The sequence below is a fragment of the Zerene cesonia genome, chromosome 1 (assembly GCF_012273895.1).
Source record: "Zerene cesonia ecotype Mississippi chromosome 1, Zerene_cesonia_1.1, whole genome shotgun sequence".
NCBI classification, from domain to species: domain Eukaryota; kingdom Metazoa; phylum Arthropoda; class Insecta; order Lepidoptera; family Pieridae; genus Zerene; species Zerene cesonia.
In genome coordinates this window covers 4722058-4735655 of record NC_052102.1, presented here as the reverse complement: position 1 = coordinate 4735655, position 13598 = coordinate 4722058, and the positions used below count along the sequence as shown (strand labels likewise).

General features: G+C 32.8%; 1 protein-coding gene across 1 annotated transcript in view; it reads left to right on the top strand.

The window, feature by feature from the left end:
• The first annotated feature begins 270 nt into the window (after positions 1 to 270).
• Positions 271 to 13598, top strand: part of LOC119833013 (chitin synthase chs-2-like) — a 16846-nt gene continuing 3518 nt past the window's right edge. Inside the window, exons 1-21 of the mRNA XM_038356920.1 lie at positions 271 to 368; positions 447 to 691; positions 783 to 949; positions 1025 to 1358; positions 1457 to 1656; positions 1732 to 2044; positions 2120 to 2340; positions 3036 to 3121; positions 3552 to 3703; positions 3788 to 4050; positions 6371 to 6581; positions 6723 to 6923; positions 7187 to 7413; positions 8233 to 8400; positions 8880 to 9185; positions 9498 to 9727; positions 10044 to 10164; positions 10509 to 10661; positions 10878 to 11054; positions 11817 to 11984; positions 12458 to 12689. Coding sequence (XP_038212848.1) covers positions 271 to 368; positions 447 to 691; positions 783 to 949; positions 1025 to 1358; positions 1457 to 1656; positions 1732 to 2044; positions 2120 to 2340; positions 3036 to 3121; positions 3552 to 3703; positions 3788 to 4050; positions 6371 to 6581; positions 6723 to 6923; positions 7187 to 7413; positions 8233 to 8400; positions 8880 to 9185; positions 9498 to 9727; positions 10044 to 10164; positions 10509 to 10661; positions 10878 to 11054; positions 11817 to 11984; positions 12458 to 12689 — 4273 coding nt within the window. The remainder of the gene's footprint in view (positions 369 to 446; positions 692 to 782; positions 950 to 1024; positions 1359 to 1456; positions 1657 to 1731; positions 2045 to 2119; positions 2341 to 3035; positions 3122 to 3551; positions 3704 to 3787; positions 4051 to 6370; positions 6582 to 6722; positions 6924 to 7186; positions 7414 to 8232; positions 8401 to 8879; positions 9186 to 9497; positions 9728 to 10043; positions 10165 to 10508; positions 10662 to 10877; positions 11055 to 11816; positions 11985 to 12457; positions 12690 to 13598) is intronic.

Here is a 13598-nt window from a genome sequence, read left to right as displayed (position 1 = left end):
TGTTAAGAGTTTTAAGACATTATAGTTATTTATGGCAAAAGTTATGGTCGAGTTATTGTGTTTTTTTGGAAATTACAATAAATTCATATGTTGTGTAATGAATTTTCAATTTGGTTTGCCTAACTAGCCAGCAAGTGTTCGATTATCGTAAGATAAAAATTGTTTTCGTATTAAGAATTAATCACGAAAAATCATCAAAATTATTCAAATCACAACAAAGGCACGATAACAAGTATTTTTCAACTTAATCATATTTCCAGGTAAATACTAATGGCTGCAAGAAAGTCAGGATACAAAGGTATTCCAGATGACAGTGATCTCTCCGATTCGGAGTTTCAGCCGCTTTATGACGACAATGATGAATTAGAGTGTGTATCTTTCTTATCTTTATGAATACTGATTATTTTATTAATAATATACTTTCATAAGTGTTCCATGATTTACAGTCAACGGACAGCCCAAGAAACAAAAGGATGGAATTTATTCAGAGATGTTCCTGTGAAAAAGGAGAGTGGGTCTATGACCTCTACTGCTTGGGTCGATAGAAGCGTGAAATTATTAAAGCTTCTTGCTTACATTCTTGTCTTTGTCGTTGTACTTGGCTCCGCTGTCATCGCCAAGGGAACATTGCTCTTTATCACATCACAACTCAAAAAAGGCCGACAAATTACTCACTGTAACAGAGCCTTAGGTATATTTGTTGTTTATGATCGAGCACAAAGCGTGATTTTTGTTTTTGATCTCATAATGACACAGTTTTTAAAACAAGCTTTTATTTTCAGCTTTGGATAGACAATTTATAACGGTTTTGACACTGGAGGAGCGAATAACATGGCTGTGGGCAGTGCTCATAGTATTTGCAGTTCCAGAAATAGCAGTGTTTGTAAGATCAATGCGAATATGTTTTTTCAAAACTGCAAAAAAGCCGTCACCCGTGGTTTTCTTTGTGGTAAATATAATTTTTAAAGTTTTTTATATTGTAATAATATTACAGTAAATTTTTACTCTCACTCCATTGTTTCAGGCTTTCTTAATAGAAACATTACAGACCGTCGGCATCGCCACATTTTTACTGATCATATTACCTGAATTGGATGTAGTAAAGGGAACAATGTTGATGAATGCTTTTTGTGTAATACCAGGAATTTTGAATGCATTCACCCGAGATCCATCCAATCCTCGATACTATATTATAATAGTTTTGGATGTATTATCTGTGTCTGCACAAGTCACAGCTTTTGTTGTTTGGCCTCTCTTGGATGGTACTCCAATTCTTTGGACTATACCTATGGCTTGTATATTTATTTCTTTAGGCTGGTGGGAAAACTTTATTGGACATATCGATAGACATGTTGCAGGTAAATCATTGCTTATGTTATTTTAAATTTAGTAGATAAGTGCAATAATAATAATGACTAAAATAATAATATATTTAAAATGTTTCTTTATTTTGCAGTTATGTTTTTATACTTATGTGAAATACGCGATGACCTAAAAAAGACTCGATACTATACACAGAGAATACTCTCTATATGGAAAATAGTTGTGTTTATGATTTGCATTTTGATCTCAATGGAAATTCAAGGAGACCATTCAATAACTTTCTTTTCGCATGTTACCAAAGCCTTTGGAGTTCGCGAATATTATGTGCATGAGGTATTTTGAATAATTACAAACTATTTGAATTTAGAATACAAACTTGTTTACTAAGGTAGATTAATAATTTTACAGGTCCAAGCTGTTCTCCAAAATTCTATTGAAAGCTTAGATCATACGATAATTGAGGGCAGTTTCATACTTCCAGCCTATTGGGCTACGTCGTTGTGGGTTGCTCTTATTCAGGTCGTCGCTGCATATATATGCTTTGGAGCTGGCAAATTCGCATGCAAGATTCTTATTCAAAAGTTCAGTTTCACATTTGCATTAGGGCTGGTTGGCCCGGTCGCCGTCAATTTGCTTATTTATTTCTGTGCAGCGAGAAATGCTAATCCATGCGTTTTTCATGACACCATTCCGGATTATTTGAGCTTTGTTATACCCCCTGGTGAGTTATAAAAAAAAACATAAATATCCTCCTAAAAAATTGGATAATAAATCTAACATATTCGACGTTTTTTAGTGTACTTTTTAAAACATTATATCAGTCGTGAAATGACGTGGATATGGCTCCTCTGGCTTGCGTCCCAAGCATGGATAACGATTCACACGTGGACACCTCGATGCGAACGATTAGCGGCTACTGACAAACTGTTTGCCAAGCCTTGGTATACGGGCGCGCTCATTGACCAGTCGTTACTATTGAACCGGACTAAAGATGAAGATACTGATATATCGGTGGAGGTATGTTGACCTACTGATGAGCATGAACATACCTCATGTTAAGTAATGTTACATTTTGGTATCACGCCGTTATTTTATATAAAAATGAATTGATTTGATAGGACAACAACAGGAATGCTACTTTCTACTATATTTATACCGGTTAATTTTTATGGTAAATAATACATGTATTGATATTTACAAGGATTGCTTTCATCGGCGCAGTATTTGATCTTGAACTAGTCGAATGACACTGATGGTTTACGAAGGCTATTACGATAAGACAGATAAGATCAAGCGTATATTAAATTATGTCGCAGATAGCATAATTTACGAGTTTTTATTATAATTTCGAAATTTGTGCAATTTTATATGTTAACTTTTATAATAGTGAACATTCGTATACAAAGGTCAATTAGACAAAGTATCAATATTTTTTTAAAGTTTTGTACCAAAATTTGGTTATTAGATTGAAACAAAACATACGAAAATAATAGCATGATATTTTTAATATAGGACGTAGGATTTCTGTTGCCTCTAGAGCTACAATACAGTGGTATAATACAAAATACATTCACTTTATTTAAGGTAAATAAAATTTGTGGGTAAAAAGATGTAATCATTTACACTGCTTCAAGTTAGACTTGGTATACATATGTAAATGCAGATAATTTCGGAACTACCAATGACAACCTTTCATTGCTTATTTGTTTCAGGATCTAATAGAATTAAAAGAAGATGGTTCAATAGCAAGTTCAGTCAGTGAGCCCAGAGATGTCAAACCTTCAGACAGCATTACTAGGTAAAAAAGTGTCCATTCATATATTCGTATTCATATTTATTCACTCGACATCCACCCCGGTTTTGCCCGTCGGTCATTTAAATCAGCGGTTTAGGCGTGAGGTAAAGAGAGTTAGGCAGATAAAGATATCGTATTTATAATATGTGTAGGGAAGTAGGGAAATTATAGAAAAAACAAAATATTGATGCTTAACATATGTTATTTCTTTATGACTTAACGCAATAAATACAGGTTTTAAACCAAATGTTTGAAAATAAGTCTATATGACATGTTTCGCGCAAGTTGGTTAGGTAAAATTTCTACGAAAAAATACGATTAAATTATATATATACTGACTATATACGTACTGACCATAAATATATTTAATTAAATACAAATTGTTTGTAATAAATTCAATTTATTTTGTAAAACATGTTTTAATGATGTACAGAATTTACATATGCGCTACTATGTGGCACGAGACTAAAGAGGAGATGATGGAATTCTTGAAATCAATCTTTCGACTGGACGAGGATCAGAGTGCGCGAAGAGTCGCCCAAAAATATCTCGGTATTATCGATCCAGACTACTATGAACTTGAAGGTATTTATTTTCGATGGCAATGTGTCTTTTTATATTTTTCTTTAAGTATCATTTCTTTTAACAAGTAGCATTTATAAATTGTAGCTAACATATATATGGATGACGCGTTCGAAATATCGGATCACAGCGCGGAAGATTCTCAAGTGAATCGTTTCGTGAAAACATTAGTGGAGACAATAGATGAAGCGGCTTCCGAAGTGCATTTGACGAATGTAAGGCTGCGTCCACCGAAAAAATATCCCACCCCATACGGGGGCAGGCTAGTGTGGACGTTACCTGGGAAAAATAAAATGATATGCCATTTGAAGGACAAGTCTAAGATAAGACATAAGAAACGATGGTCTCAGGTACGTGTCATGGCGAATTTATTCAATTGTAAATCTCCTCTAGACTGAATTTGAAGCGAAAGTATTTATATTTTGTTTTTAAAACTATTGCTGTTATAAACAGCGACGCTAACTGCTGACGTCCCTTTAACAATCACACGTTTTGTAGGAACATTTTATGGTATTTATTTTAATGTTAAGAAATATTCAATGGTAACTACCATGGCATATCATCTTCTAGCGCAACCATTGCAACGATTGCACATCTCATCTCATCTCATCTCATCGTCTATGATTTAAATATTTGCAAATTTTAACAACTACTACTACTGCATTACAATGCTAATGCTAGCTTCTCTTTTGTGATGAATTAAAATACACATATAATAAGTAGTACAATATGAAGAAATAGGAAGTACCTTTATCGTAGTATTGTTTCCTGTTTACGCTACAACATACAGACAATTGAAGGATTGCAACACTTATGTGTCATTAGCATTACTATTAAAAGTATCAGATTTATTTTCAGTCTTTATCGAAGTAATAAAATTCGATAAAGACTGAAATACAAGACTTATTATTGTTATTTATTATTGAATACTATAGTGTATAATAGTACAAGCCAATTCCAATTCCATCCGTTTAGGGGGATTAAAAAAAAGCAGTAACAAACGGCCTCGCTGCGTCAATGAGTTATAAACTCAAATTATTATTGTATATATATCTTTAATATCTGGGAAACAATTTGTTTGAATTAAATAGTAAAAGATAAGGTTAATCTTCTTTAAATGCCATAAGTGATAAAGATATTTTAATACCCAAACCGAATTTGAGGTGTACCTGACAATTCTATTACAACTTTCGCATAAATGTTAGACATATCTCTCGAGCTTTTTTTAGAATTTATTTAAAGGCACAATTTAAAAATGCATTATGTTCGTGGCAGTGAGAACGCCTAGGCAGTGCAAGATAGCTAGAATTTTATCTGCCTCATGTAAAAAAAGTTTGATTAAAATTCGTTCATTGGTTTTTGCGTAGTAACAAATATCCTTTCTTACAAACTTTTACGTTTATGAGATTAATAGGATTTGATTTAAATGTAATTATGATATATTGTTGTAATGTAAAACTTATATTATTAAACGAATTGGTGTAGTCAAAAATAGTCAAATATTTATTAGGAATTTAATTAAGATTAGATTAAAAAGGAATTGTTTTTATTTGTTTACATACCTATATCTTTTCTCGTCAAATACTTTCAATTTCTAATGAGAATTCAATAACTATCTATAAGTACGTACTATTATCAAATCAAAATGTAGCAGATCGAATTATGTACATTATTTACGTATGAATTTAAAATTTTTATTTCCAATTTCATTTTTGTATGTTTTTTCGTGATTTTGTGCTTTTTGACACCCAACGAACCTTTCTAAGTGGGCGCAGGTTACATTTTCGCGGGTTATAGAACTAATATAATTTTAAGCGTGGTAGAAGTAGATGTTAAATTAATAGCACATTAATTATAATAAAGAAACAATTACGCTGAAATTTATGTTATATTATATTTTCTTGCAATAAGAAATGAATAGAGTTAAATTAACTAAATCTTTTTTCGTATGGCACAATATTCGCAAAGCAGCCACTAAAATTTTGGGAATGCGATTAAGTAAAATTTTGAGATATTCCTCCCTACATGACATGTGTATCATTTTTATTGCATTAATGACAATTCATCGTTCGTATTATGATTATCTACTTATCACTAGATTATAATATATGAGTAAATAACTTTGCATTTCTAGTGAAGTATTATCGTTTATTTTTAGATAATGCGCTTGGCTGCAAAATACTTTGTTAATTGCGTAAAAACACTTATCATGAGTGCCCTTAAAGGCAATGGTATAATAATAAAACAGATTGTCACGCATAGGCTCGATGCTTTAACCTTATAGGTTATTTTGATGTTAGTCTTATTCTTTATTCATTGCAATGTTTTTTGTCTGAGATTTTAAATATTAATATTGTTATATTTTTTTTATTTGAAAGCTGGTGCCTCTTACGTGGCCCTGATTAAATTTGGTGTAGTTCTGACAAATTAAAAGCGGTTTAGATTTTGTTAAAAATAATAATTTGGTATATGTTCTATATTTCAGTATTTAAATAGTTGTGTGGTACTGCACATGCTTGCATTCACAGTAAATGCTTTGATTATTCGTAAATTTATCTATCAATAGCTACTACTTTTTTAAGTTCGTACTTATTTAAAATTTATGTTATGTATATCAAAATAAATGCCAAATGTGCATAAAATAAAATTCATCTATTGGTAATTTTGTAGGTCATGTACATGTATTATTTACTTGGACATCGACTAATGGATTTGCCGCTGTCAGTGGACCGTAAAGAAGTGATAGCAGAAAACACGTATCTACTTGCGTTAGACGGTGACATAGATTTCAAGCCATGTGCGGCGACATTGCTCGTTGATTTAATGAAGAAGGACAAAAACTTGGGTGCAGCATGTGGTCGAATTCATCCAGTCGGATCTGGTAATAAATAATTAAATACATATTAATTGTAATATTCTAAGAAATTGATCCCACCCAACCTTATTGTATAGAGTACAACGCTTTGTTCATGCTAAGAAATATTAAAGCTTAGTTTTTATAAACACATATCCCCTCTTTCAGGTTTCATGGCATGGTACCAAATATTTGAATATGCCATCGGGCATTGGCTCCAAAAATCCACCGAGCATATGATTGGCTGCGTCCTTTGCAGTCCCGGTTGCTTCTCGCTTTTCAGAGGAAAAGCGCTCATGGATGATAATGTTATGAGAAAATACACTCTCACCGCGAGTGAGGCCCGTCACTTCGTACAATACGATCAAGGTATGGATTTTATAATAATTATTGGAAAAATATTTGTTTTTAATATAGTAATGCACCACCGGGGGAGTTATTTGTGGATGTTGGATAAAACTGCACATAGTGTGCAGATTTTATTAGAATCGGTTGAGTAGTTAAGAACAACCATCGCGGTCAAAAAAAGTAACACGTAATTTATATATATTATAAATGCCATATGGATAGTTTTCATGATTTTTTACGAATTCTAGTAATAAAAAAATGAAGTATAATTTAATTTATCCCAGGTGAAGATAGATGGCTCTGCACACTATTGCTCCAAAGGGGATATCGAGTAGAATATTCCGCCGCCTCCGACGCGTACACGCACTGTCCTGAACGTTTTGACGAATTCTTCAACCAACGACGTCGATGGGTTCCCTCTACAATGGCGAATATTATAGACCTGCTCACAGACGCTAAACATACCGTCAGGGTCAATGACAATATATCTATGCTCTATATCGCTTATCAGGTATGTAAAATACAGTGTATTTCGTAATTAGCCCGAATTATTTTTCTTTGAAAATTATCTTTTTTTGATAAGAAAATCAAAAGAAAATGGCATTAAATAAAATATGTACTCATTATTAATATGGATTAAATAAAGCGTTCATGACCTGTATCTAAATATTTTTATAAGCGACTTCTATCTTAATCCAACTTAGGCAATAACAAACATAAAAATGTTATCTAATCTTGAAAAGATTTATTTATTTTCGACACTTTTACGGATATTCTAATTAAATTAATAGATTAATTATGAAAAACCTATTATTTGGCTTTACCTTATCTGACTTCAAAACATTTTAAATAAGCTAAACAAATTTCTAAAAAGCATATTATGTACCTCAATGGATAAATTTCGCTATAATATCCTTCACAACAATAGAGAATTACAAATTCTGGATAATGCTGTACTGAATCCAAAGAGATTATAGGAAAGGTCAAAATAAGTCAAATTTAAGCCTTTACAATATATTAATTCAATATAGTTCTCAAACATTTACTCTAGAAATGCACATTATATTTTCGTATAAATCTTACTAATCCTACTAATATTATTAATGCGAAAGTTTGTAAGGATGTGTGTGTGTGTTTGTTGCTCTTTTACGCAAAAACTACTGAACCGATTGCAATGAAATTTGGTACGGAGACAGCTGGACAACTGGAATAACATATTGGGAACTTTTTATCCCGATATTCCTACGTGATACGGACTTACGCGGGTGAAACCTCGGGGCGCAGCTAGTGTATTATAATCTCTATTGTTAATTAAGAATTTCATTTTCAGAGTATGTTAATGTCAGGTACCATTCTTGGTCCAGGGACGATATTTCTCATGATGATCGGTGCAATTAATGCGATTACCGGACTGAGTAACTTACAAGCATTAATTCTGAACGCAGTGCCTGTGTTTTTATTTATCATCGTATGCATGACTTGCAAATCTGAAACCCAAGTAGGTACTTTAATTGTTTTTTAAGTTGTCCTAATGAAGAACTATCTTGCAATCTAACCGGACTCGAAATTCCCAATTTATATATGCGATTCATTATATTAAAATTTAAATTCGCACGCCTAAATGTAAAATAATAATGGATGGATCAAATCGAATCAAAATTGAATTTTCGATCGATGATATATTATAGAACATTCGTTATTTTTATACTTAAAGCATGATCCATCCATCCTAATCATCCAATTTCTTGATGGATATTTAAAAAATTATACATGTGCTCCTTTGTCAAAATTCAACCTTATTGGCATGTATTAAAGTTGTATTTACAAATCTCTTAACTTTTTATGAGGATATGTGCAATACGCTCTGTCTTACAACGACTAGCATCACTGATATCGTCGCCATCGTACAATAACTCCCATGTTTACTTTTTTATTGGAAAGTATCGAATATACTAATCAATGTTTTTTTTCTTCCAGTTAAAATTGGCCAATATAATAACATGTCTTTACGCAATGATAATGATGATTGTTATTATCGGTATTGCACTGCAGATAGTAGAGGATGGCTGGTTAGCGCCGACTAGTATGTTCTTTATTGCAACATTCGGTATTTTCTTTGTGACCGGCGCCTTACATCCGCAGGAAATATCGTGTTTGTTATACATTGCGATTTATTATATTACCATCCCCAGTATGTATATGTTGTTGATCATATATTCGTTATGCAATCTCAATAACGTCTCGTGGGGAACCCGTGAAGTGGTGCAGAAGAAGACATTGAAGGTTAGTTAGAAGGTTTAGTTATATCTATATTTATATGCGTTACCGAATATGTGAAAGATCTAGTATTTGTTTACGAACCTGAAGTTATTAAGGAAATGTAAAAATATCGTTTTAAAATATTCATATCCTGGGAAATGTATGTAATGACAGATTTAACACATTTCCAGTAACACATTTAATTGTTTACTTGAAGATAAAGACAAAATTATGTGAGAATAGATTTTTTTTTTGGTGAAACGAGTTAAATCAGGATTAAAATATTTTTTTTATTACATGAGTATTTTTACGATGATCCTATACAAAACTTTTTAGGAACTAGAATTAGAAAAAAAAGCAGCTGAGGAAGCAAAAAAGAAAATGGACAATCAAAGTGTATTGCGCTGGTTTGGAAAATCTGAAGAGACGTCTGGTTCATTAGAGTTCAGCATATCCGGTCTCTTCAAATGTATGTGTTGCACCAACCCGAAAGATCACAAAGAGGATTTACACTTGCTACAAATTTCCAACACCCTTGAGAAGATTGAAAAGAGATTGGATTCCTTGTAAGTCTCTTGATAATAGTTATTGATTATGTGTTTAATATGTTACACGTTACTCCTTAAATATGGGTAGATATGAGTATAATTTAAAACATTAATTGAAAAATAATAAAAGTAAGTAAGTTCAATACTATTCATTATTAGGTATTATAGTATTATAGTTTTCAATACTATAACCTAATACTGAATCGTATTAGGGTATTAGAAGTGAACTTTTACTTATCTTTAATTCGATTGTGATATCAACATAAGACAATTCTAACAAATTTTTTATTTGATTTCTATTTATATGTTATTATATACTTTATTTGTTCTCTAGAGGAGCACCTCCAGAAATTGACAACCGTCCTCGCCGCCGCTCATCAATGGGTATTCGCAACGACACGCTCTCCATGCTTCCAGAATATGCTGATAGCGAAGACTCCGTGGAAATACCTAGGGTTAGATACCCTTCTATGTTTATTTGTTTTTTTACTGATACATAGTATGTAAACTAAGTCTAGTCATCTAATTGAAAATAACAAAAAATCTACTTTTAAATGGTAAAGCTTGTGGAAATGAATGCGATGGGTCGTGTGTGTTGGAGTCGCAACTGTGCGTTGCATGGTCTATACATTTGTACCAATAAAATATTATTATAGCAACGGTCTATCTGAAAGACGACGTGTGCTAATGTTTTCCATATATTTATATATATCTCAGTATCATTTATAAATATAACTAGCTTTGACTAAGTAACGTTCTTGATTTAAATAATATATAAGGTACGGTATTATTTTTTTAGGAGGAAAGAGATGACTTAATTAATCCGTATTGGATAGAAGATCCAAACCTCCAGAAAGGTGAAGTGGACTTTCTGACAACAGCGGAGACGGAGTTCTGGAAGGATCTTATAGACGCTTACTTGAGACCTATTGATGAGAATAAAGAAGAAAAGGTATTAATCATTGATTACATATGCATCAATATATCTCTCTTTCGATTTTCACAGAATAATCATGGATTTATCAATTAATTATTTAATTATGTACAATGTGTCTATAGAACAGAAAAAAATTGCATATTTCACTCGTTAATTGTAATTAGCGTAAACAATATAATATAACTGATCTCCATTTATTAAATTCATACTGTCATATGTCTCTTGTTCTAGGAACGGATAACGACGGAGTTGAAGAATTTGCGTGACAACATGGTGTTTGCGTTTCTGATGCTCAACGCACTGTTCGTGCTGATTATATTTATACTCCAATTGAACCAGAATCAGCTTCATATTAAATGGCCTTTTGGACAGAAAGTCCATATACAGTACCATAGAGAAAGTAATCTAGTGAGTATTATCTTTAGCAATAAAAGCTTCCCGCTTGCGGCTTTGCCAGCGTCTTTGAAAGCAAAGATTGACATACCTGGGGTTGTCCCCGCATAGTACTCGCTCCCGTGGGACTTCTGAGGTAAAACTATGTCCTGTCTTAGATTTGTACCAAATTTCATCCCTACCGGTCCAGTGGTTTAGGCGTGAAGAAGAGACAGACAGAGTTACTTTCACATTAACGATACATGTACTCTTGGTTCGAGACCTCTCCCCACTGCCACTTCAGATTCTAAAATAACAACAATTTTTTATCAAACAAAGAATCACGCCGATCGGTTGGAAACTCACAGAGTTATCGAGTAATAAAACCAAAAATAAATATACAAAACGAGTTGAGAACCTCCTTCGGTTGAAAAATATCAGAAATGTACGCTTTAACGATTATAATCAATACAAGCTGCGCCCCGCGGTTTCATCCGCGTAAGTCCGTATGCGGTAGGAATATCCGGATAAAAAGTTGCCTGTATGTTATTCTAGTTGTCCAGCTGTCTACGTACCAATTTCATTGCAATCGGTTCAGTAGTTTTTGCGTGAAAGAGCAACAAACACACACACACATCCTTACAAACTTTCGCATTTATAATATTAGTAGGATAGTAGGATTACTTTGATTGATTTTATACCAAAGATGTGTAGATTTTTAGATATTGAAGGATAACACAAAACTGAAAAAAATTATATTAACGATATGACATCTAAACAGAAGTTATATCATTTTAGGTGGAAATCGAACGTGAATATCTAATGTTGGAGCCGATAGGTTCCCTATTGATCATTTTCTTCGGGTCGGTGATGGCCATCCAGTTCTTCGGTATGATCCTGCATCGCCTGGGAACACTCACACACTTACTGTCCACCGTGTCTCTCAACTGGTACTTCACTAAGAATGTGAGTTTTGTGCAAATACAAATGGTAAACGAAGGTGGATGATTGCAACACTACACCATAGTTTTGTGTTATATTATTAAAGAACGTTGGCAATGTTTTCTTAACACGCTTTTATATTATATGTTACCAACTCCATTAGACTCGATTATGACCACTTTATACGGGCAGATTTCAAACTTTGTACACTTATCAAGAATCAGTGACAATACAACAATTTTATTAGTTTATCTTATTATCCTGCTTTGGATCGGCTGGATTTAATAATTTCCTTATTTTCCAACACTTTATATAATAGCAAGCAAGACAATTATCATAAATCTATTTAGATCACGAATTATCTGATAGTACATAATCTAATATATAAAATTCTCGTGTCACAGTTTTCGTTGCCATACTCCTCCGAAACGGCTTGACCGATTTTGATGAAATTTTTTGCAGCTAGTGTTAATACATTATCTTTAAATTTTTTTTAGCCAAACGAAATATCAGGCGACGCTATGTTCGAAAGGCGTGCAGTGGAAATCGCGAAAGACCTTCAGAAACTCAACGTAGACGACTTGGAGAAGCGAGGAGTTGACGATTCTACGGTTTCACGACGGAAAACCCTTCACAACCTCGAGCGAACCCGGGATAACAGACATAGTGTTATCAATTTAGATGCTAACTTTAAGCGGCGACTGACTATACTGCAGAATAACGATACTTGTGAGTTAATTTTTGTAATTAATGTTTTAGAGTAGCGCAGTAATACCAAATATTACTTTTAGTGATGAACAAACTATAATAAGTAAGAATAAAAAATACTGTAGTTTTCGATTATTTACTTCATCAAACTATAATTAAAATAGTATGTACAAAATATCAAGCAATAAGTACTGAGTGTTATAATGACCTGATTGTAGATTTTATAAAGTTGAATTGAAATAGCAAATATAAAAAAGAAGAATAGTTTAAAAATACTGAATTTTTTGTAGACGTAACAGAAAATGAATTTTACATTTGTGCAATATTCTACAAAAAAATCTAATATTATTATTAAATTACATTTTATTCATTAAAAAGTTAACAAATGTTTTAAGGAACTACTAAAAAGCATTACGGCGTAGTAATTAAGGGGCAGTTAGTTAGTTAGTTAGATCACTTGGAAAGCATTTGTTAACAGTTTTATAAAAGCGATTAACAATGTTCAAATGTTGTTATTAGCATACGACCTTTTAGAATGAAGCGGCATAATATGACGTTAGCAAATAGCAACACTGTCGGAAAAGCGCGTGACACATAAGTGACTAATACAACTTCTCGTAACGCAATTCCAAGAGGTCGAATTCTAAATGCCTTTGAGCCTAGTTAATAGCTTTCATCGAAATAAGAACATTATTTATCTTATCTGATAAATAAAAAAAAAACAACAACCAACGGAAAAACCACATCAACAGAAAATATAGACCATGGACGACAGGAAAAAATAAAACGGTACTAAAACAACTAAAAGTCCTATTGCAACTGACGGTCGGTGCTTCGCTTTTGTGATCCCTGTCGGTTTTCGGACTTTGTTGTGTCGGAAGAAACACGTGCCACTGAGATTTATACTGATTTTTTACTTAAAAGCAGTCA